Source organism: Fusarium poae, chromosome 4 (genome assembly GCF_019609905.1).
Source record: "Fusarium poae strain DAOMC 252244 chromosome 4, whole genome shotgun sequence".
Classification (NCBI taxonomy): domain Eukaryota; kingdom Fungi; phylum Ascomycota; class Sordariomycetes; order Hypocreales; family Nectriaceae; genus Fusarium; species Fusarium poae.
Window position 1 is genome coordinate 654044 of NC_058402.1, and position 20902 is coordinate 674945.

Consider the following 20902-nt stretch of genomic DNA (forward strand, 5'->3'; position numbering starts at 1 on the left):
TGTTGCGAGGTAGTGACACTGTAGTTATTCTGTATTGAGCTTTTGAACTGCATGGATGGGGCGAGCTTGTAGTTAATAAAAGGTATAGAGAGAAGTCCTATATACTGATGAAGTCTATTAGACTGTCTGTGATTCTTAGTTACTCGAAGATGTTGAGCACATTGAAAAGGTTTGGATGTTGATTCAAAGTGGAATATAAATGAAAAATATAATTGTAATTATATATCAATAAGAAAGATTGCATGCCTATCCGTCAGACAGAGCATTGCTATCTCCTTGGAATCATGGAGTATATGATGTATAAAATCCCATGAGCTTTTTTATGTAAATTTGTTATGACTGAATACTCTAGCTACCCGGCACCAACATAAACCAGTTTACCATTTTACAAACAGCGGTCAAGACTGCTCCGCGGACAACAAACGTCCGGCTTTCACTCACGGTAATAAAGATAACAAAAACCAGGCATTCAAGCGAAAATTCGGGCATGTATCCTGGCTCATTGACAGGCCAGTCATGGCACGGCATCAAGATGTTGTAGTTGAAGCAGGGTTTAGAGCGGGGTGAAAGATATCTCCAAGAAACTGCTAACTAATAACTCTAAAGATTGCTTGGTCTATATCCTAGCTAGGAAGGTAGTTTCGTGGTTTTGAGCGGGGGATTGACAATGTGGAGTCTCGGACAACAATTCTAGTTCCTAGATTGAGAACTCCCAAGATAATCACTCGTATCTCGACTTTGCCGATCTTATCAGTATCATGAATCTTGGACGATGGAAGATGTATAAAATAGGTCGATCCGCTCGTCGGTGACCTGTGAATTGTCATGCGGGCCAGTGTCGGGACCAAACCATTGACTTGCGAGATTGTGCTGTACTAGAGACAGCTTCAATTTCGTCATCATGGTATACATCGCTCAGGCAAAAGGCCTTGTTGCCTTTGTCTATGGTCTAGCATTGCTCGGAACCCCAATATCAGCATCTCAAACTTCCCTCACACCCCGGCAAAAGAAGAATGCTGCAAGCCCATACGCAGACACAGTCTCCAAATATGTCGACTCTTTGGACAAAGAGCTTTGGTCAATCAACAAGAACATCCACGACAACCCTGAACTCGGGTACAAAGAGTTTAAAGCCCATAAGCTTCTCACGACATACATGAAGAAGCAGAAGGGATGGAAAGTCACAGACACCGTCGGTGGAATCGACACTGCTTTCATGGCTGTATTTGAAGGCTCGGGCGATGGTCCTGTTGTGAGCTTCAATGCCGAGTATGATGCTCTCGAGGGCCTTGGTCATGCTTGCGGCCATAACTTGATCGCGACGGCTTCACTTGGTGGAGCTCTGGCTGCGGCTGAGATAATGCGTGAAGAGAAGCTCGGCGGAAAGGTCATTCTTTTTGGCACACCAGCTGAGGAGTCCCTTGGAGGAAAGGTCAAGATGCTGGAAGCCGGTGTATTTAAAGACGCCAAGATTGACATCTCTCTGATCTCTCATCCCAGCAATGGCCCCGATACTCCGTACATGCTGGCCCAGTCGACGGATCGTTTCGATGTTGAGTACACAGGTCGCGAAGCCCATGCTGCGGCTGGCCCTTGGGATGGTGTAAACGCTCAAGACGCTCTCCTCCTCGCCAACAGCGCTTTGTCTTATATGCGCCAGCAGATGCGAACAACGGATCGTGTCCATGGTATAATCCATTCAGCTGGAAGCCGTATCAACGTCATCCCAGCCGAAGCCTCAGGAAGTTACCAGCTACGATCCGCCAACGAAGAGCAATTGGAGGAGCTCTCTGACCGCGTGTACAACTGCTTCAAGGCCGGAGCCATTGGAACAGGAGCAAAGATGAACTTTACCATGCGCCCGTACGGCTATGCCAACATGAACAGCAACGACGGTCTCGCTGCGTCTTATACGCGATGGTTCGAGGAACTTGGTGGTGATCTCCCCGACGCTGACGTCGATAAGTTGAGGGAGCCTGGTGGTTCTACGGACCAGGGAAACATTAGCCAAGACTTCCCGACCATCTCTCCCATGTTCCAGATTACCTTTGAGAATGGAACTGTGCCCAAGAATGGCCCGCATACTGGACCATTTGAAGTCGCCGCTGGAAGTAAAGCTGCTTTCGAGAAGGCTCTCATGGTGGCCAAGAGTCTTGCAGGTGTCGCCATTGATGTCTTGACCGTGGATGGTCTGTTGGATGAGATTAATGATGAGTTCAAAAAGACCAAGTCATCTGCCAGACGAAGGCGATGAAGTGCTAGTGCATGATACCATGAAGAGCACGAGTTATGAATCAATGACAAATACTAGCGACCTGTTCAAAGAGCAAGAAGTCGCATTTGGCTTCTCGAGTTAGCTAGTCACACTCCTACAGATAATAAATTCCCTATGTCTACTGAGCAATTAAACACCGTAAAGACAATACAATTAGCTCTATCTTACATATATCCTGCCCCGTCACTCATCACTACATAACTCATGGGTGCCGTCTCAATCATATGCCAGGAAGACCAACGATCTGTCTCACACCAGGCACAAATCGAGGTACTATATAGACAACGTAAAAGGCAGTACCGGCGGTGAGGAGTCCAGTAAACTATTCAGCGTTAGCATTGATCAAAGCAACGATAATATTCAACTCACCTTCTCAAACCAGGTATGGAAGTAAATAGCTGTCATGAGCAGCATCCAAGAGCTAAGGCCCATGACTCCAACGGCAAACTTGCCACCAAGGCCAAGTGCAGGCTGCGCTGCGCCTTCACCCATAGCATGGTCAGCCTCGACGTTGGCGCTCTTGAGTGCTCCATCAGACATGACCACACATCGCTCCTCGTTTCGCTTTCCAGACCACCTCAAGATAGCCCAGCCGACCTCCTGCATGAGGAATGCAGTGCCAAGAGTGAGGAGGAAGACATGACCCGATATGTCATGACCGCCCTTCCACTTTCCACCAGCAGCCTTGCATGCCACAGCTGTGACCTTGTCCCCAACACTGTCGACGCCAAACTCGACCTCCCTTCTAGCGAGCTCGCAGCGACCACCTGTCCATCGGAAACCTCGATCGATCAAAGCAGGACCAAAACACCACTGAGTAACAAGAAACCACGTGGATGTAACAGCAAACCATCGGAAGATAGCCCGGGCACGTCGTTCCAGATTTGCCGTGCTGGGGTGACTGAACACAAAGGCGAAGAAAGCAGCGGTAATCCAGGCCCAGCCTCTCTTGACGAACAAGACGTTGAACAGGTTGGACTTGCGCGCAAAATAGCTTGGCGAAAAGCTTGGGTCTTGAAGATGCGATTGCGTGACGGGATCGTAGGGAGCGGCGCGTGTCTGGGGTGAGATGATGGAGAAAATAGTGCCAAAGATCAACATCGCGGGAAAGACGATGAGTCCAGCTCTTTCAAGAGGTGTCGGAAGGAAGGGCGAGGTGCGTGGCGTCGTAGTGCGCATGGGAGAGTCCATGACGATATTCTCTTCAGGGGCCGCCTTTGCAGCGCGACGAGTGGTAACCATTATAAAATTAGACGCAAGCGAAGCGGATTATAGAAATGTATGTTTCTAGAGCATTAGAAGAGCTTAAAGAGTGGTGAAGAAGGAGAGAAGAGATTGAGACAGGTGGCGCCGGAATGGCCTTGGTGTTTTTCGACGATGCTATGGACACGCAATGACGTCTACGTATGGTAGAGACACTAATAGTGGGCTGCCGCCAAGGAACAAAAGCCCTGAGCTAAGAGATCGACAGCGGATTCGATTCGCTCGGCGACGGGAAAAGAAGGCTCCGTTTTTAGTGCAGGAAACTATTGCGTAGCGCGGGGTGAATTGACATGAACTTCATCCTGTCACCATTCTGAACAAATATATGCGACAGCACGTTATGGCGATTCTTTTGAGGCCTCTGAGCACAATCAAGTGATTGTGGAATCTTACAAACATAATTACTTGTCTTTGTAACTCAGATCACATGCGCTGCCTAGCGAATGCCCACTTTCGACACCGATCGATGTCCGACGAACCCACGAAACCTTATCGTTCACTCCAATTTCGACCGCACACATCCTGCGCATCAACATTTCTGCGACACAATACGTTCCCGATACCCTCCTATACCTGAATAACGTTCTATACCTTCAATAACCACAACAGCTCAGGGTGGTCTAGTGGTAAAGAAAACCTCAACCAAAAAACCAAAAGCTAAAACGAAAAGAAAAAGAAAACGCCCATCTACACAGAAAGAGCAGAATAACAGCAATAAGGGCGAATCGAACCCCCCCCCAAGGTAAAAAAGGTAAAAAGGAAAAACATTCCCATACCCAGAAAGAAAGGAAGAGCCAAACAGCAAACATCAGAAAGAGCAGAAAACAGAGGAGAAGCAAACTGCAAACACCACTAGAACACCCTGAGCTACCTTTTTTTTTTCCTTTTTTTTTTTTTGCTTATGGTATCTATGTCTTCTTCTCGGTGGATGCTCTCTCTTTTCTTATGGACCAATTCTATTGATGGCCTCTCTTTTCTTCTGTGATGCATCTCAGTGGATGTTGCCTCTTTTTATCTGGGGTGTGTGTATCTCAGTGGATGCTGTCTCTTTTTTCTGGGATGTGTGCATCTCAGTGGATGCTCTGTCTTCTCCTTTGGACTGCATCTTCTTGGGTTCGCACAGATGTGAGTCATATCGCGGTGGCCTTGGAACCTTGGCTGTACCCTTAAGTATTGGAATAACTTACCATATACTCAATAATCACATCAGCGAAGGGTGGCCTAGCGGTTAAGAGCAAAGACAAAAGAGCAGAATAACAGCAATAAAAGAGCCGAACAGAAACAAACCGCAAAAAAAGAAACAACACAACCGCCAGATCACCCTTCGCGCCCTTTTTTTTCTCTCTATATTATCTACTTTATTTTTTACTATGTCAGCTCTATCGCTGCCTTTTTATTTTTTATTTTTCAGGCGTTTCTCGGAGGATTCGAACTGGTTGCATGATGGCACACTCATCCATCACTGAACCTTGTTACATTATCCGAAAGACACGACCAGAAAGGGCAGTATGACACTAACTGAAGAGTTGACAGAAACGACAGCAAAGACAGAGAATGGAAACTGCTGGGATACCCTTCGCTTCTTTTTCCTTTTTTTACCTCTTTTTTACCTTCCCTTTATGGCACTTCCTGCAATTTCTTTGCCATACCAGTCTGGCATTATTGGATTCGAACCGATCAGCCACCAGCCACACGACAGTACATTGGAACTTTAGACCCCGACTATACCTTTATATTTCGAAATAACTTCCAATACCCTTAATAATCACATCGGCGAAGGTGGTCTAGCGGTAAACAATTGACTCCCACTATAAATCCCATACAACCCCCGAGCACCCCACAGAAAGAGCAGAGCAACAGCCGCAGCAAAAGAGCAGGACAACAGCAGCAGAAAAGAGCAGGGCAACAGCAGCGAAAGATGGAGATCAAGAAACAACACAACCGCTAGACACCCTTCGCCCCCTTTTTTTTTTATTTATTTTTATTATGGCCCTTTTTTTATTATTTCTTTTTACCATGACTCTTTTTACCGCCGATCCCTTTACTATACCAGTCCAAAGAACGGTGGACTCGAACCGACGTCAATCATGTGGCGGTACTCTTGGAACCTTATCTCCTTGACTGTACCCTTTTATACTGGAATAAGATTCCATATACTCAATAACCACATCAGCGAAGGGTGGTCTAGCGGTCGAAAAAATGAATCCTAAAACAAATCGCAGACAGACAGCCACATACAATTCCCACAAAAAGAGCATTGTAACAGCAGCAACAGAACGAGCAGAGCAACAGCAGCAACAGAACGAGCAGAGCAACAGCAGCAACGGAACGAGCAGGGCAACAGCAGCAACAGAACGAGCAGAGCAACAGCAGCTAAAAAAGAAGACAAAGAAAGAAAAAACCGCTAGACACCCTTCGCACCTTTTTTTTATTATTATTTTACTCTTTAATAGTTTTTTTTTGCTCTGTCAGACTGCTTACATCCTGGCAGATTCCAAGTGCCAATTACATGACAACATCATCGGAGCCATACCTCCTCGATTATACCTATATATGTCGGAACAAGTGTCTATATTATTAGTGAAGGGTCGTCGAGCAGTACACGATTGCCTCCCAAATCGAATAGCACACAGCTCCCATTCAACCATCGCAGAACGAGCAGAGTAACAACGATGGAAAGGAGATCAGGAAAACTGATTGCCAGACAACCTTTACTCTTTTTTATGCCTCTGTTACGTACTATGGGTTCCTTGGTGGATTCGAAGTGCCAATCACATGACAACATCACCAGAACCTTATGTCCTCGACTGTACCTTATCTATCGGAATAACGTTCCATATCCTTAATAATCACATCAGTGAAGGGTGGTCTAGCGGTCAACCGAAAGGCTCTCCTGGACCAAAGGGTCACAAAAGAGCAGAACCAACAGCAGCAATAGAAACAAAACATAGCAGTGAACAAGTAAGTACAGCAACAGCACGAGACAGCTATATTGCATAATAGAAAAAAAGGAAAAAAATAAACAGGAGAAGCAGAAAAAAACAAGACCGCTAGAACATCCTTCACACCTTTTTTTTTTTTTTAAAAAAAAAAAGGATAAGTCTTTCTATTTATGATAATGTCGCAGTTATTATCCAGTCTTCAAAAGTTAAGTCTTTCCATTTATATCATGGGTTCTTTTGCTGTCTCAGACTGATGTCGCCAGTATTCGAACCGACGTCAGACACACTGCGTCCTCGACCGTACCTTTATATATTAAGTTAACTTTCTATATCATCAATAGAAGGTGGTCGAGCGGTACACGAATTACTCCCAACACAAACCACAGGAAGAGCAGGCCAACAGCAGGGAAGAGCAGACCAACAGCAGGTGAAGATGGAGAAGAAATAAAAACTGCCGGATCATCCTTCACTCTTTTTTTTTATTTTTTATCTTCCTGTTACTCTGTCATCTTACAATCCATCGCCGATCGAACCGACTTAGATCACGACAAGCACCCGACTACACCTTTATATACCAGGTTAACTTTCTATATCCTCGACGAAGAGTGGTGCAGTGGCATACAATTCCTATTCTCCTACAAAAAAAAACCTACAACTCTAAAATCCACTCCTAAAACCACCTCACCCACTGCCTACTCTTCGTTTTGCAATTTTGGGGTTCGAGTCCGTCAATGGCATTCTTTTTGCCTTTCGATTGCACAAACACACCAGCGTCTGACACTGCGATGGTGTTAATACTGTTGTTTTACCACCACCCTTTGACGTTTTATCCCTTTGGACGCCTATGGATGCAACTCGAACCATGCAGTGTCCGATTCACGCAGGGGAACAATGACACATCACAACCAGTCTCGAGCACCATGTCCCCGGAGGACTCGTATGCTGTACGGAGCGGCTGACACGGCCCAGGATGTCTTTTTGATGCTCCTCTTACAGATTTCCAGTCAGCGCGCACCGGACGACGACAAATCCATGAAGAGAATACTGGGCTCTCCAACACACTGCACATCCCACAAAGGCCCGACTCAGATGGACACGCTGGACTCGAGGTTGCTCCGCCGACATTTTTGCAATGGATTGATGGCGTTTTCATCACGTGTGGTACGGGATTTGGGAGGACTACCCCCTTACCTTTATATGACAACATAACTCTCATTCATAATGAAGAGTGGTGCAGTGGCATACGCTTCCTATTCTCCTACAAAAAAAACCTACAAACCACCTACAAAAAAACCTACAAACTCTAAAATCCGCTCCTAAAACTACTTCACCCACTGCCCACTCTTTTTGCATTTCGAGGGTTCGAATCCAGCCTGACAGCAATCTGAGGTCTGGCGACAAACATCTACTCTGCTCGATGTCGTTTCTTTTTGGATCATCTACAGACAGAAGCATGCCGAAAACCCCCGATGATACGAACACCCTCGACAACGCAACAGTCTCGAGACCTTACTGCCGCCGCGCCTCAGGACTTGAGTCATCATCCTGCAAGATACACGACAATCTCAAAAGACGTCCGTGATGCAATACTCTCTTGCCAACCAGATGTCACGGGGCTGTTCGTGTCTTGTGCGATGGTGTGGTATGTACTTTGGGGTGAGACCTCCCTGCTACCCTTTATATATGAGAATAACTCTGTATATTATCAGTAAGGGGTGGTGCAGTGGGAGTCCGCTCCTATAACCTACCAAAAAAATCCTACAAACTCTAAAAAACCGCACCTACAAATACTCTCACCCCACTGCACCCTCCTTACTTTTTGTCTGTTCGAGTACTGACCTGGCTCAATCTTTTTGCCATTTTAGACACGCCTCCTCTCCGACTATGGCAGTTTCCCACGGACGCAGTGTTGTATTATGCACAACGGGGTATCGCAACACTGGGCACAACATGGGATAACTCATGGGTCTTGTCTGCCATTTTGCAGACGTTTACTTTTTGTTGATGGCATTCTCACATCATGAAACGAAACCACGGACAATCATCCTCGCATTACGACGAGGATAATGGATACTCTGGACGTTTCATACAATACGACAGCTTTCTGATCACGTTGACCCCTTTTTGGGGCTTCGGCACAAGACACATAGCCAGCACTGCGATTCCCACCGACAGCGAGCTACCGTACTAATATGGGAACGATACCACAGGCGCAATGTTGTCTTGTAATGGGGTATTGCAGTGGCTGGCCTAACATTGTATCTGAGTGACTCATTGACTGTTGTCACGGGTTGCTGAGACGCGCCACGTTCACGCGTTGAGTCCCTCCTTCACTTTAATCAGGCCATGTCCTCCTAACCTTTATATACTAACTTATCATACCATATCTTTAACGAGGAGTGGTCTAGTGGTATACGACCTAGAACAAACCTACAAACCTACAAACCTAAAAAAACCTACAAACCACTTAAAAAACTACCTACAAACCACCGTCACCCACTAGTCCACTCCTTGTTTTTTTGCATTTTTGCAAGTTCGATTCCACACAGAGAGTCTCGCCAACTCTGCTCATTATGTCCTCTGTCTTATCTTTTTGTCCTTGAGAGTTCAAACACGGCCGTCACATGAAGGCTAGGTCAATTGCAGCCGGGAAATATATCCTGTGAGCTAGCGACTTGAGATTCAATCTATTCAGATCTATGCCAACCTCTTTCATCCTCGCCAACTCTGGTCATTATGTCCTCTGTCTTATCTTTTTGTTCTTGAGAGTTCTAACATGACCGCCACATTGCGGCTGGGTCACTTCCAGCCTTGGGGACTTCTCTGCCTACCCTTTATATATTAACTTATTATACCATATCTTTAACGAGGAGTGGTCTAGTGGTATACGTCCTAGGACAAACAAACCTACAAACCTACAAACCACCTACAAACCTAAAAAAACCTACAAACCACTTAAAAAACTACCTACAAACCACCTTCACCCACTAGGCCGCTCCTTGTTTTTTGCATTTTTGCAAGTTCGAATCTCAGCGAAGAGTCTCACTGGCTGCGAAGCGCCTCTGACCAGTTATGCAGCTGATCTATCATGGACACTGCATTGTCTTCCTCTTACTTTTTTTGAGGCTTCTGAAGCACCACAGACACTGCATTGCTCACCCCAGGACCCTGTCTACCTATGCTTTATATATTGAGTTAAGTCTCTATATCTTTAACGAGGAGTGGTCTAGTGGTATACGTCCTAGGACACAAACAAACCTACAAACCTACAAACCTAAAAAAAAACCTACAAACCTATAAACTACTCTTAAAAAACCCACCTAAAACCACCTTCACCCACTAGGCCACTCCTTGTTTTTTGCATTTTTGCAAGTTCGAATCCTCACTAACTGCGAAGCACCTCTGATTCATCATGGACAATACATTCTCTTCCCCTTCCTTTTCTTTTTGAGGCTTCCGGGCATCTGGCATAGGCGCCACAGAGACAATGCATTGCTTTGTTTGAAACAGTTGTCAACAAGACTCGACGACTCGTTCAAAAGTCCTTAAGCCTCACCCCAGGACCCTGGCCACCTAGGTACCCTTTATATATTGAGTTAACTCTACATACCTTTAACGAGGAGTGGTCTAGTGGTATACGTCCTAGGACAAATAAACCTACAAACCTACAAACCTACAAACCTACAAACCTACAAACCTACAAACCTACAAACCTAAAAAAAACCTACAAACCACTTAAAAAACTACCTACAAACCACCTTCACCCACTAGATCACTCCTTGTTTTTTGCATTTTTGCAAGTTCAAGTCCGACCTCGACAAGGACACTGGATTGCTTCCATCCTTTTCATTTTCTATTCTGACAAATTTCCTTTGGAGGCCATATGATGTTTGCTTCGATATAGATCGGATTCGAACCTCATTTTTTGGACTCTCTTAGTACACGGTCTCGTGGTGTAAGTCAGCGGTACGCCAGAGTAAAGACATTGCTTGCGCCCCTGGCAAAAAGGAGTGCTGTTTGGTTGTAGTCGGTCATTTGAACTTGCGCATCGTACTGTCTCCAATACTGCTGCCTGTACATTCTCCTGCGTTGTCCATTGATGAATCTGTCAGTTGATGTTGCTCGGTGCTCGCTGGCTCTTACAAGTACAGTATCCCAGGTCATCGAACCACGCGCCGATATGGTATCAAAACGATAAGAGGAGCAGGTACTAGTGATTTAATCTCAATGTTGATTCGATATGTGCGACCACAATGCATATTTTCTCTGCTCTCTGTGTCTTTGGCTACCAGCGTGTTCAGGCAACACTCGGGGCTGTACCTACCCCAGGCTTGTTTGACTTCATACACAGAACTCTATCACCCTCTGCCTATACCTACTTATAGCAAAATAACAGACTCTTCTATCAGCGAAGTAGCTACATAACACAAATGAAACGATTAACAGTCTCAATAAAGCGCCTTAAAGGCGCCTTCGCTTTTTGCATCTTGTGAGTTCGAACCCCATGTTTTCCGCTTGATGTCTTTTTTATCGTTAATTTTTTTTAAATACAAATGTTTACCATATCTCGATTCTCATGTTTTCGAGTCTTACATGTCAGCAGAGCAGTTCTTTCGTTGCTCAACCCCTGTTCCTGGTCTTTCCTCTGTCACCCAGCTTACCTTACCAGACCATACCTGGCTCGCCGCTCCACCCTCCCTCTAGGCATCAGCCATTATATACCCATGTAAAACAGTCACAATCAGCGAAGTAGCTACAATCATATTAACTGTCACCTTTTGATAGTGTGGTGGTATAACATCCTAAGTATACCAAGTTGGTAAACAACCTTTCTTCGCTTTTTGGTCCTGCGTTCGAATGTTGATGAGATGGCTGCCGAGTTGTCGTCTGGGAGAGTAGAGCAGCACTGGTTAATTTTTGCAATTATACCGCCTTCTTTTAGGCAGTCTATGTCTTTACTGTTTGCCATTTAACTGATAGTCCAGTCTGCCAGGGACACGATAAACGCGGTGTTCAGTGTCGTACTAAACATGACAGCCTTAGTCAACCTCTCTCTAGCGTCAACCCGTCATCTTACGATCGGCAACAGCTCACCGCGTTTAGGTACGATGGAAAGTAATGGAATATCTTATATGATCCCGTGTGTTATCTTGCAGTGTGCTGGATAATATTTGTAGGTGTTTACAGGCTCTACGCCTTCAGAATCCGGTATCGGTCTCTCCGGCTCTCATTCCGAGTCGCCTCCAAATCTACTCAACCCGTCGATCCCTTCCTCTAGCAATAACACTTTTTCCTTCTTGGGTTATAGAAGTGCTGCAACGAAAATGCAGATCTTCTCTACGACTATTGTAAGTTGATGGCACGGCATAACAAAAGACTTCTGTGACTACTTGGGTCTGGTAGCAAGTTGATTAGGCCCTGGAAGCAAATTGTTTTGACCCCTGCAGGTTAGAGTCAGCCGGTAAATCGACCCAGTAAAATCCGGGGTATGTTTGGGGGTAAGTTTGATTGGGGTAGTTGATTGAAGGACCCTGGACTGTGAATGTGTTGTAACTCCGTTGATGGTGAAACTGTGTTACACAGACTCTTTGAGCTGAAAGAGAGTGCAAACCTGAAGGAAAGAAATAATGACTTTCATGGGAGTGTGTAATATAGCGGTGTATTGACTCGCAAAGTACAGAGTGCGTACACTCAAGTGTCATTCTCGACTTTTGAGAGATTTCATCTAGACCCGGAAATAAAGAAGCCGATTACGATCTAGCCAAGCCATTGCCACAGAGTGAGTTCTCCTCCCCCAGTTTCTTTTGGATGAAGGGGCGGGTAGCCACAGCGTTGTTGGTTCAAGAAATCACTCTTTCACCGCTTCAGTGTAACAAACAAATTGTTATCTTAGTGACGTTGGTATTGGTAACTTGTCCCCTTACTCATTCTAAACACCGGACCGAGAGAAGAGAAGAGAAGATAAGTCTATCGCGGCCTCCGAGAAAACTGGAACTAAAAGGTCCACCTCCGCCTTGGATCCAAGAAACTGGCCTCTTCCCGCATTCCATTGCTCTTCTGGGGGCAACGCTAGTTTCTTTTTGTGCTGAAGATGGCGCAAGAGAACGCCTGGAGTATGATCCAACGAGATGGAGCTGAGTTGTCTGACATCACTGTCAAGAGTCCACCTGTAACGTCTCTAGCCTGAGACTTGCACCAGTGCCTGTTAAGGGATACTTGGACATGTACATGCACCCTCCATTCTAACATTCCCCTGATCGTCCCCTTCTTCTGACTCGCCATGGAAAACTAGAAAATTCAATCACGACGAATCAAAAGGGTTGTTATTCTGTTGAATTTTAAAGATAAAAAATTAGCTACTAATTTCTACCCGCCTCACCTTTACCCTCAACCTCCCCCCTTGTTCCATGTTCCTTGTCATGTTGATTGTCTGAACCGGTACGGAAGGCCACAGGGAGCAGTGTCCCAAAAGTGCGGATACGACATTTTTTTGATATAATAACCCCTTCCGTACGGACCCGTTAGAGAGATATTTTTTGTGATCGTTAGATAAGATAAGGTTCGCTGACGTAAGCAGGTCACGTGCCCACGCGATCGCGCTATCAATTTCGTGATAGCTTCCTTTCCTTTTTTTTCCTTCTCCACACAACACACAACAAGGTAAGAATACCCTTCCTTTGAACCCCAATAGCACCCCCAATACGCCCTTTCATGACCTGATATCACGATATTCGGTTTCGCATTGCTTCAAGCTTCAATTTGCACTATTTTTTACCCTATTTACACCATTTGCGACCGAAAAAAGCTGCCCTTCAAATTGAATCTTGAAAACTGACGCGTGTGAAATAGGTGTGCTACGCAAAGCACCCAAACCACACCGAATTCGCGAATCTACCCTCTCGTACTGCCTACTACGATGGCCCCTCGAAGTGCTGCTAAGTCGGCGCAGAGTGGCAAGGCTGCTCGTGGAAGGGCAAAGAAGGCATCACGATCCCGTACGAATGTGCCTACTTCCGAAACTGAGGAAACCGTACTCAACGATACGGCCGAGTCTTCTACGCCTACCAATTCTGCTAAGTCAAGCAAGAAGACTCCTCCGCGCAAGAAACCGCCCCCTCGTACGCCTGCGAACGAGAACGAAGATGACGACGGAAGTGAGACTGACGACGATGACGATGTTACGATTACGCACGTAACCAATTTGAAGGAATTCGGTCCCCAGGCTGCACAGCTTCTTCCGGAAAAGCTCTTTGGCATTGCAATTTCTGAAATCGACTTTCGCACTTCCGTACGGCCTCAAGAAGCTAAGAAGTTTACCATTTGGGCTTTTTTGCGTGCCCTACGAGGTTGCTCTGTCAAAGGTCTTGAGGCAGTCAAGAAAGATCAGGTAAACACTATATTGATATAATATGTTTACGTACTTACACGTATAGGAACCTCGACCTCTCGTATTGCGTACTAAGAAGTCGAAGGAAAAGAGTGAGATTGAGTACGTTCTCAATTTTACTAGTACGCAGAACTGCGACGCTATGCTTCGCTATCTCTTTGGCGAGGAGGTAATGGACGACGATGGCAACCCCAAGGTGTGCGAGAAGTGTTTGAAGGGCAACGGAGCACTAATTGGCTGTATTGTTGGAAACGGTGCCTCCTCCTGTGCCAATTGTGATTGGAATCGCTCTGGTGCCGCCTGCTCCTTTACGAGTACGTACGAAGCTATATGTTTTTCTATTTAATTATACTGACTTTTTCTTAGACTCTCCCCGCAAGCGTAAGCATGCCAAGAGCGACGACGAGGACGATGACGACAGCGGCTCAGACATCTTGGAGGGTATTGACCGCAAGACCTGCCTCAAGATTGCTGCTATCTTCCGTAAGGCTACTGACAAGAAGAAGAAGAAGCATACTTGAACGTACGTAACATATATATTTACGTATTATTGTATACTAATTTGTAGTAGGGTCTTTTACTGTATGCCTTTGACTTAAAAGTCTGAAGGCTATTTTTGATGATTTACGAGGGAACGATTAATTTGCTGGCAATGGGGACCACAGTTACAGATACGTAGGGATACGAAGCCCTATTATATAGGCATACGAAGCAGTACGATACCCTTAGGTCGTTTAATGAAATTCTTTGCTTTATTATATGTTTACAGTGAATATACTATATATATAAAATTGCCTTAGTATAGAAGTTAAAATTAAAGTAAAAGTGCTACGTACGTAATCTGAAAATTGAAGTAAAAATGCTACGTACGTAATCGTACGATTCCCCTCTAAACTAGGGCAATTACGTACGTAGCATTTTTACTTCAATTTTTATAATTAAATCCCTCAAAACCTTTTACGTTTTTCCTTTATTCTCTTTTTCTTTTCTAGTTATAATTCTGAAAGATTATCTTTACGTATTATGTCTTTTGGTCGCCCTACGGTTAATCTTGAACCATTTCGTGTTCAAATTGAACAGTGGAAATACACTGATCAATTAACAATAAGGCAGATTCTAGAGTCCCTTACGAATCAGTTCAATATCAGAGTAGGCCGTTCAACATTATATCGGTCTATACAACAATGGGCTTTAGACTCTTCCCTAGGCAGTCAACAGGTCAAAAACACAGAAGATTCAGAGCAACTACGTCGACGAATTACAGAATTATTCTACGATCAGGTCCTCAATGACCGTTATATGCTTCTACGACTACAAACGGAAGGCTTTATTATTACAAAGACCGGCCTTGAGCGTATTCGACGAGATTTGGGGCTTTGGAGGCGTCAAACACCAGAAATGTCTTCTACGATAAAGACCAAATTATACAATTTCTTCGAAAACGAAAACGAATTGCATACAAAGCTTCAAACCTTTGGTCGTACATACCTCTATGTTTACGTACGCCAGCACCAATTTATCCTAAGCCGCAAAGCCCTCTATGAATGTTATCGAGAATTTATGCCTACGAACGTATCCGATCGATGGCATACGATGAAGCATCGCCGAACCGGGTGGGCACCAGCTGGGCCTGACTTTATTTGGTCCCTTGATGCATATGATAAGTTAAAGGCTTGGGGCATTGAGATTTATGCTGCAATTGATGCTTATTCACGGTATATTACGTGGTTCTATTGTGGTATATCAGCAAATACATCACGAAGTGTTGTAGAGCAGTATCTTTATGCCCTTCAACAACGGGAGACTATGCCGTATCTTATTCGGTCTGATCGTGGCAATGAGACTCTTTTAATGGCCGGTGCACATTATTACCTTTCGCAAGCGCAAGTACGTAAACGGAATAATACGACACTGGATCAAGTGCAATTTGACGATGTTTGGATCTATGGCAAAAGTACGCATAATGAGAAGATTGAAAGCTGGTGGCTTCGATTAAGTAAAGGAAGGGCTAAGTTTTGGCGCGTACGTATATTTACTTATTATTTAATATTATAACTAATAATCTATAGGAATACTTCAGTATTATTACTGCTGAAGGCCAGTTTTCACATGATTATCTATCAGACCGTATTGCTATATTATATCTATATATGCCAATTATACGAGAAGAGCTCACTGAGTTCGTACGTATATGGAATGTGCACTATATACGCAAACAGGCCAATAGACCTCATGTGAACCCAGGGCAACCTTGGAATCTTTACTTCCAGCCAGAAGCAAAGGACTCCAAAAGCTATGCAGAAGCTATTCCAATGGATCGACTACAGACCCTTTTGAATATCTTTGAAAGCGATTCTATTGATTTGGATGCGTATTTGCCCAAGGATACAATTGCAGTTTGTAATACTATCCTTGAAGGTCAAGATAACTTCCCAATTGATAGCCCTATGCAACCAAAGTATTCAGTATACCTATTTTTACGGGCTCAATTGGAGATATATATTACCCTAAAGAAAGAGCCTTTTATTGGGCTTTTGGATATCCCTACGGGTGGTATAAATCGCGTACGAGATCATTTGGCAACATATGATATTGATGTTGATATACTCGAAAGTATTCCATCGGAAAATGTGGAGGAATTTGATCATCGGTTCTAGTGTATTTGATAGTAATTGGAAGCAATTTAAAGCAATTTAAAGCAATTATAGAACTATTTAACTATTACGAGGATTCCTTCCTCGCTTTGCCCGCGTAGGGAGCACTTTCCGTTCAATCCCTTTCTTCTTAATTGGCCGATTCTCCTCAATTGGCTGTTCATCTGGCCCTTCTTCCTCAATTGGCTGCTCATCTGGCCCTTCCTCCTCAATTGGCTGCTCAACTGCAATGATATCTTCTTGATAGGTTGCTAATATTGCCGAAGTATCACTTTCATTGCCGTTATCTTCCCAAGTGAATGATACAGCATCGGCAGTATTATTATCCTCCGTTTTAACCTCCTCTTTGATACCGTATTCTCTTTTAACAGAAGATACGGGTTCATTCTTGATCTTAGAAGCCACCTTACGTTTACTTGGAGCACAAGGCTCTAAGTCAGCAATAGGCTCTGCTTGCCTTTTTGCACGTTTACGTACAGGCTTAGTTGAATCAATTGGGAAGTCTGACATAGGCAATACGTTAAAGTTAAAGAACGTAAAGCTAATAGGACTATTGGGCCTTTTACGAATTGCAATATTTGCTGCTTCAAAGAATGAGCTTAGTGATACTGCTTCGTATACACTATCATTGAACTCAAACGGGCCAATTGTAGGCCCTGAATTGGAAAATGATGATACAACCTTCCAATCCATTGAAAGAAGCTCCTTCTTGCAGGTCCCTACAATGAATTCAATCATTGCCTTGTGCGATGGAAATGTAGATGCTAATACGGCCTTGAATTTGGCCGTATGTCTTGCAACACAGTAGGCCTTCCCTGCGTAAATCGGGATTTTATATGATTCGTTTATTGCTTTTAGGTATCCATCACAGATCCAAAATGCAGCAACGAAATCGATCGTAATTGGGGTCGTACGGCCAGTTATTGCAATACTTCGTCGCTGACTCTCAACGGCAGCAGCTTGGGCTTGTGCATAGCTAATAGGCATTGGTCTTGTTCTGACTGAAGGAATTGTCATCGCATTGCCTCGTACTTGTGTGTTTGGGGTCGTAGGTGGTGAGTCGAGTGTTAAATCGATTGTAGAAGAAGAAGTAGATAACAAAGGGAGCCGTTGGCAGCATAACGGGCAAAAATTGGCCGATGGGTATTGTGACCGAATATCTGCATGGCGACTGCCATCTTCTGGGCAAAAGGCCGTCATCAGGGAGAGGGATTAATGCAATTTGATGCATTACGGGAGTAAAATGGCATCGTACGGTGCCGTACGGACTCGTACGAGCTTGTGTTGTTACTAAGGGCTCATGACCTAATTGCGGACTTCAGTAGGGAGATATGTTTTGATATAATACTATCTATTCGTATTACTGTATAGATAAGTGACTAATGACACATTGGTGTCAATAGAGTAAGAAAAAATGTCGTATCCGCACTTTTGGGACACTGCCCCCTGTGGCCTTCCGTAACCGGGATTGCTAATCGCTGCAACGTTTTTTCTTGACCCTTCAAGAAAGTCTCTCCCTCACATATATCTTCATTCCTTTTCTTTTCTCCCTGCTGTTCTTTCTTTTTCTTAATCTCGGGATTGAAACAGAGACAGCGTGTTCAAAAAACTGGTTATCACGACCACTACCATCCGTTGCAACCCAACCGAACCGAACTACCGGGCCCAAAAACAAGGCTACGAAGCTTAAAGAACCGCGACCGCCTTTGCGACTGTCAACAGTAAACAAACCTCGACTTTTATCTATAATTACGACGGGCAATTCAGCTCGCAATTACCATTGATCGACTGGTTCGAGTCGATATTCAACACTCCTTTAATCTATCGTCATTATTCGTTTACACCAAACACACGATCACTATCAATACGTAGAACATCGATAAAACTACAAACATGTCCAAGCGCACCTTTTCCGTCAACGACTGGGCTTCCCAGGAAGCGAAGATGGAATCTCCATCCGAGTCGTCTACCTTAGCCGAAGGCTCAACAGCCAAGTCACAGACTGCCAGCGAAGCAGGCGCCATCCACATACCTCAGCCCCAGCGGAATCGCAGCATGAGCCTTTCTATGCCATGGCGACGACCCAAGTCATTTGCTTTTGTACACGACCATTCTCATACTCATAATCATTCGCAAAACTTATCTCGACATTTTACCGATCTCGCTATCGAAGACCCCGAAGACGACATGCACGATTCAAATCAACAACACCACCACACCCCTGGTAAACAGATCAAGGGCATGTTCCGACGTGCTTCGCTCTCCATTAACCGCATGGTCCACCGTCGATCTTCTATTGTCGAGGACACGGAAGAGACGGTCGACTCCAGCCGACCTACCACTTCTTACACCGGTGCGCATTCGACTTGGAATCGACTTCGACAAGCTACCATGCGGCGTTCACGATCAATTTACGGCTTTGACCTGCACCGCGAGACCTACCACGAGAACCCTTCTCAACTGCCTATTCCTGGCTTTGGTGGCGAGCCGCCCGTCGTTCCCACTAACTCTGGAGCTGCTGCCAAGGCATCGGCTGCAATGCAGAACGAGTACCGCCAAGGCCTCTACAACATGTGGTTGAACCCCAGAACTAACGACGAAAGCAACGATCGTGAGAGTGGTATCGGAATTACGGTGACCCTTCCTGGTGTCGAATCCGAAGAAAACGAGACGGAGCAGAACACTGCTATTAGCACGATCGACTTTATTTCCAGGCTCCCTGCTGAGCTCGCCATTCATGTCCTCGCGAATCTCGATGCTACTGCCCTTACCAAGGCCGCTGTGGTATGCAAGAGCTGGAACAAGATTGTGAGCAACCAACACATTTGGCGCGAGTCTTGCCTTCGAGAAACAACCACCACCTATGCGACTAGCGAGCCTGTCGCGCCCGGAAGTGGCCTCGGAGTTCCTGCTGTTTCGCCTGTCAATGACTGGAGAGAAATCTACCGCGTCAAGCAGGAGCTGAACCAGCGGTGGAAGACCGGCCAAGCCAGACCTGTCTATCTGAATGGACACAAAGATAGTATCTATTGCCTTCAGTTTGACGAGTAAGTCAAAAACCTAGCATCCTCATTTTGGACCATACTGACTTTGACAGACATAAAATCATCACTGGTTCCCGCGACAAGACTATCCGTATCTGGGATATGCACACCCTTCAATGCAGTCTTGTCATCGGACCTCACGAGGTCATCAATGAGCTCGATGTTCTCTACGACGAGGAGGACCAGCCCACTCATTTTGCTTCGGGCTCTGAGAATGAAAAGACCAACTTTTCTGTGCCTGCCATCAGGTCTTTCCCAACTTGTCACATGGCGTCTATTCTGTGCCTTCAGTACGACGACGAAATTCTCGTTACTGGATCTTCTGACTCTACCTGCATTGTTTATGACGTGCGTGCTGGGTATGAACCCATCCGCCGACTTCGACACCATACAGCGGCCGTTCTCGATCTTGCTTTTGACGACAAGCATATCGTGACCTGCAGCAAGGACTTTACCATTTGCGTCTGGGACCGCAACACGGGTGACTTGATCAAGCAGCTTCGAGGTCACAACGGCCCCGTCAATGCAGTACAGATGCGGGGCAACACCATCGTGTCCTGCTCGGGAGATTTCCGCGTCAAGTTGTGGAACATCGAGACGGGTAAGAACATTCGCGAATTTACTGGGCACACCAAGGGCCTGGCCTGTTCTCAATTCTCCGAGGATGGCCGATACATTGCATCTGCCGGTAATGACAAAGTGATCCGTATCTGGGATGCCAATACCGGCGAGTGTCTCCGAGAGATGCGTGCCCACGAGAACCTAGTTCGCAGCCTTCATATCGACAGTGTGAGTGGTCGACTGGTCAGTGGAAGCTACGACACCGACATCAAGGTGTGGGATATGGAGACTGGACATCAGCTGCTCGATTTCCCCAAATGGCACGCAAGTTGGGTTCTGAGCGCAAAGAGTGATTACCGACGTATTGTCAGCACCGGACAAGACCCCAAGATCTTGATTATGGATTTCGGTGCTGGTGTCGAAGGGATCCAGAACATTGAAAGTGTCAAACCCGTTGAGCTGAACGGAGGATTCATCTGAGCCCAGCAGCCTCAGGGTAGAATATAAGGGACGAAATGAGTTGCTCAGCTTATGCTACTTGGACCAGACTTTGGCTGTTTATTTTTGTGCCCTGTGATCTAAGAGGCAAACTTTTCTACCTGCTCAAGCAATGAGAGTACAGGGTATCGATACTAATGGGCCAGACGAACTCGAGCTGGCTGTAACGACTTATGATTTGGGAGGAACTACTTGATTAGACTGTTTTTCATTGCAGGTTATAGCATTGGTGGCATGTTGGAGACATGGTGCATATGTGCAACCTCACGGAGCACATT

At 45.3% G+C, this 20902-nt stretch overlaps 6 protein-coding genes across 6 annotated transcripts; 4 read left to right on the top strand and 2 right to left on the bottom strand.

Annotated features, from left to right (window-relative positions):
• Window positions 1-901: 901 nt before the first annotated feature.
• FPOAC1_010324 (uncharacterized protein) lies at window positions 902-2254 on the top strand (the record flags this gene model as incomplete). Its single annotated transcript, XM_044854717.1, has 1 exon — window positions 902-2254. One exon carries the CDS (start codon window positions 902-904, stop codon window positions 2252-2254), a length of 1353 nt encoding a protein of 450 aa, XP_044702030.1.
• Window positions 2255-2495: 241 nt separating this feature from the next.
• Window positions 2496-3517, bottom strand: FPOAC1_010325 (uncharacterized protein; the record flags this gene model as incomplete). Its single annotated transcript, XM_044854718.1, has 2 exons — window positions 2496-2597; window positions 2645-3517. The coding sequence occupies 2 exons, from the start codon at window positions 3515-3517 to the stop codon at window positions 2496-2498; spliced, it is 975 nt and encodes a 324-aa protein (XP_044702031.1).
• Window positions 3518-13396: 9879 nt separating this feature from the next.
• Window positions 13397-14388, top strand: FPOAC1_010326 (uncharacterized protein; the record flags this gene model as incomplete). The annotated part of the gene is made up of 3 exons (XM_044854719.1): window positions 13397-13867; window positions 13914-14181; window positions 14234-14388. 3 exons carry the CDS (start codon window positions 13397-13399, stop codon window positions 14386-14388), a joined length of 894 nt encoding a protein of 297 aa, XP_044702032.1.
• A 502-nt stretch (window positions 14389-14890) lies between these two features.
• FPOAC1_010327 (uncharacterized protein) lies at window positions 14891-16524 on the top strand (the record flags this gene model as incomplete). Its single annotated transcript, XM_044854720.1, has 2 exons — window positions 14891-15889; window positions 15937-16524. The coding sequence occupies 2 exons, from the start codon at window positions 14891-14893 to the stop codon at window positions 16522-16524; spliced, it is 1587 nt and encodes a 528-aa protein (XP_044702033.1).
• Window positions 16525-16581: 57 nt separating this feature from the next.
• On the bottom strand, window positions 16582-17508 carry FPOAC1_010328 (uncharacterized protein; the record flags this gene model as incomplete). Its single annotated transcript, XM_044854721.1, has 1 exon — window positions 16582-17508. One exon carries the CDS (start codon window positions 17506-17508, stop codon window positions 16582-16584), a length of 927 nt encoding a protein of 308 aa, XP_044702034.1.
• Window positions 17509-18414: 906 nt separating this feature from the next.
• On the top strand, window positions 18415-20606 carry FPOAC1_010329 (uncharacterized protein; the record flags this gene model as incomplete). The annotated part of the gene is made up of 2 exons (XM_044854722.1): window positions 18415-19568; window positions 19619-20606. The coding sequence occupies 2 exons, from the start codon at window positions 18415-18417 to the stop codon at window positions 20604-20606; spliced, it is 2142 nt and encodes a 713-aa protein (XP_044702035.1).
• Window positions 20607-20902: the final 296 nt, after the last annotated feature.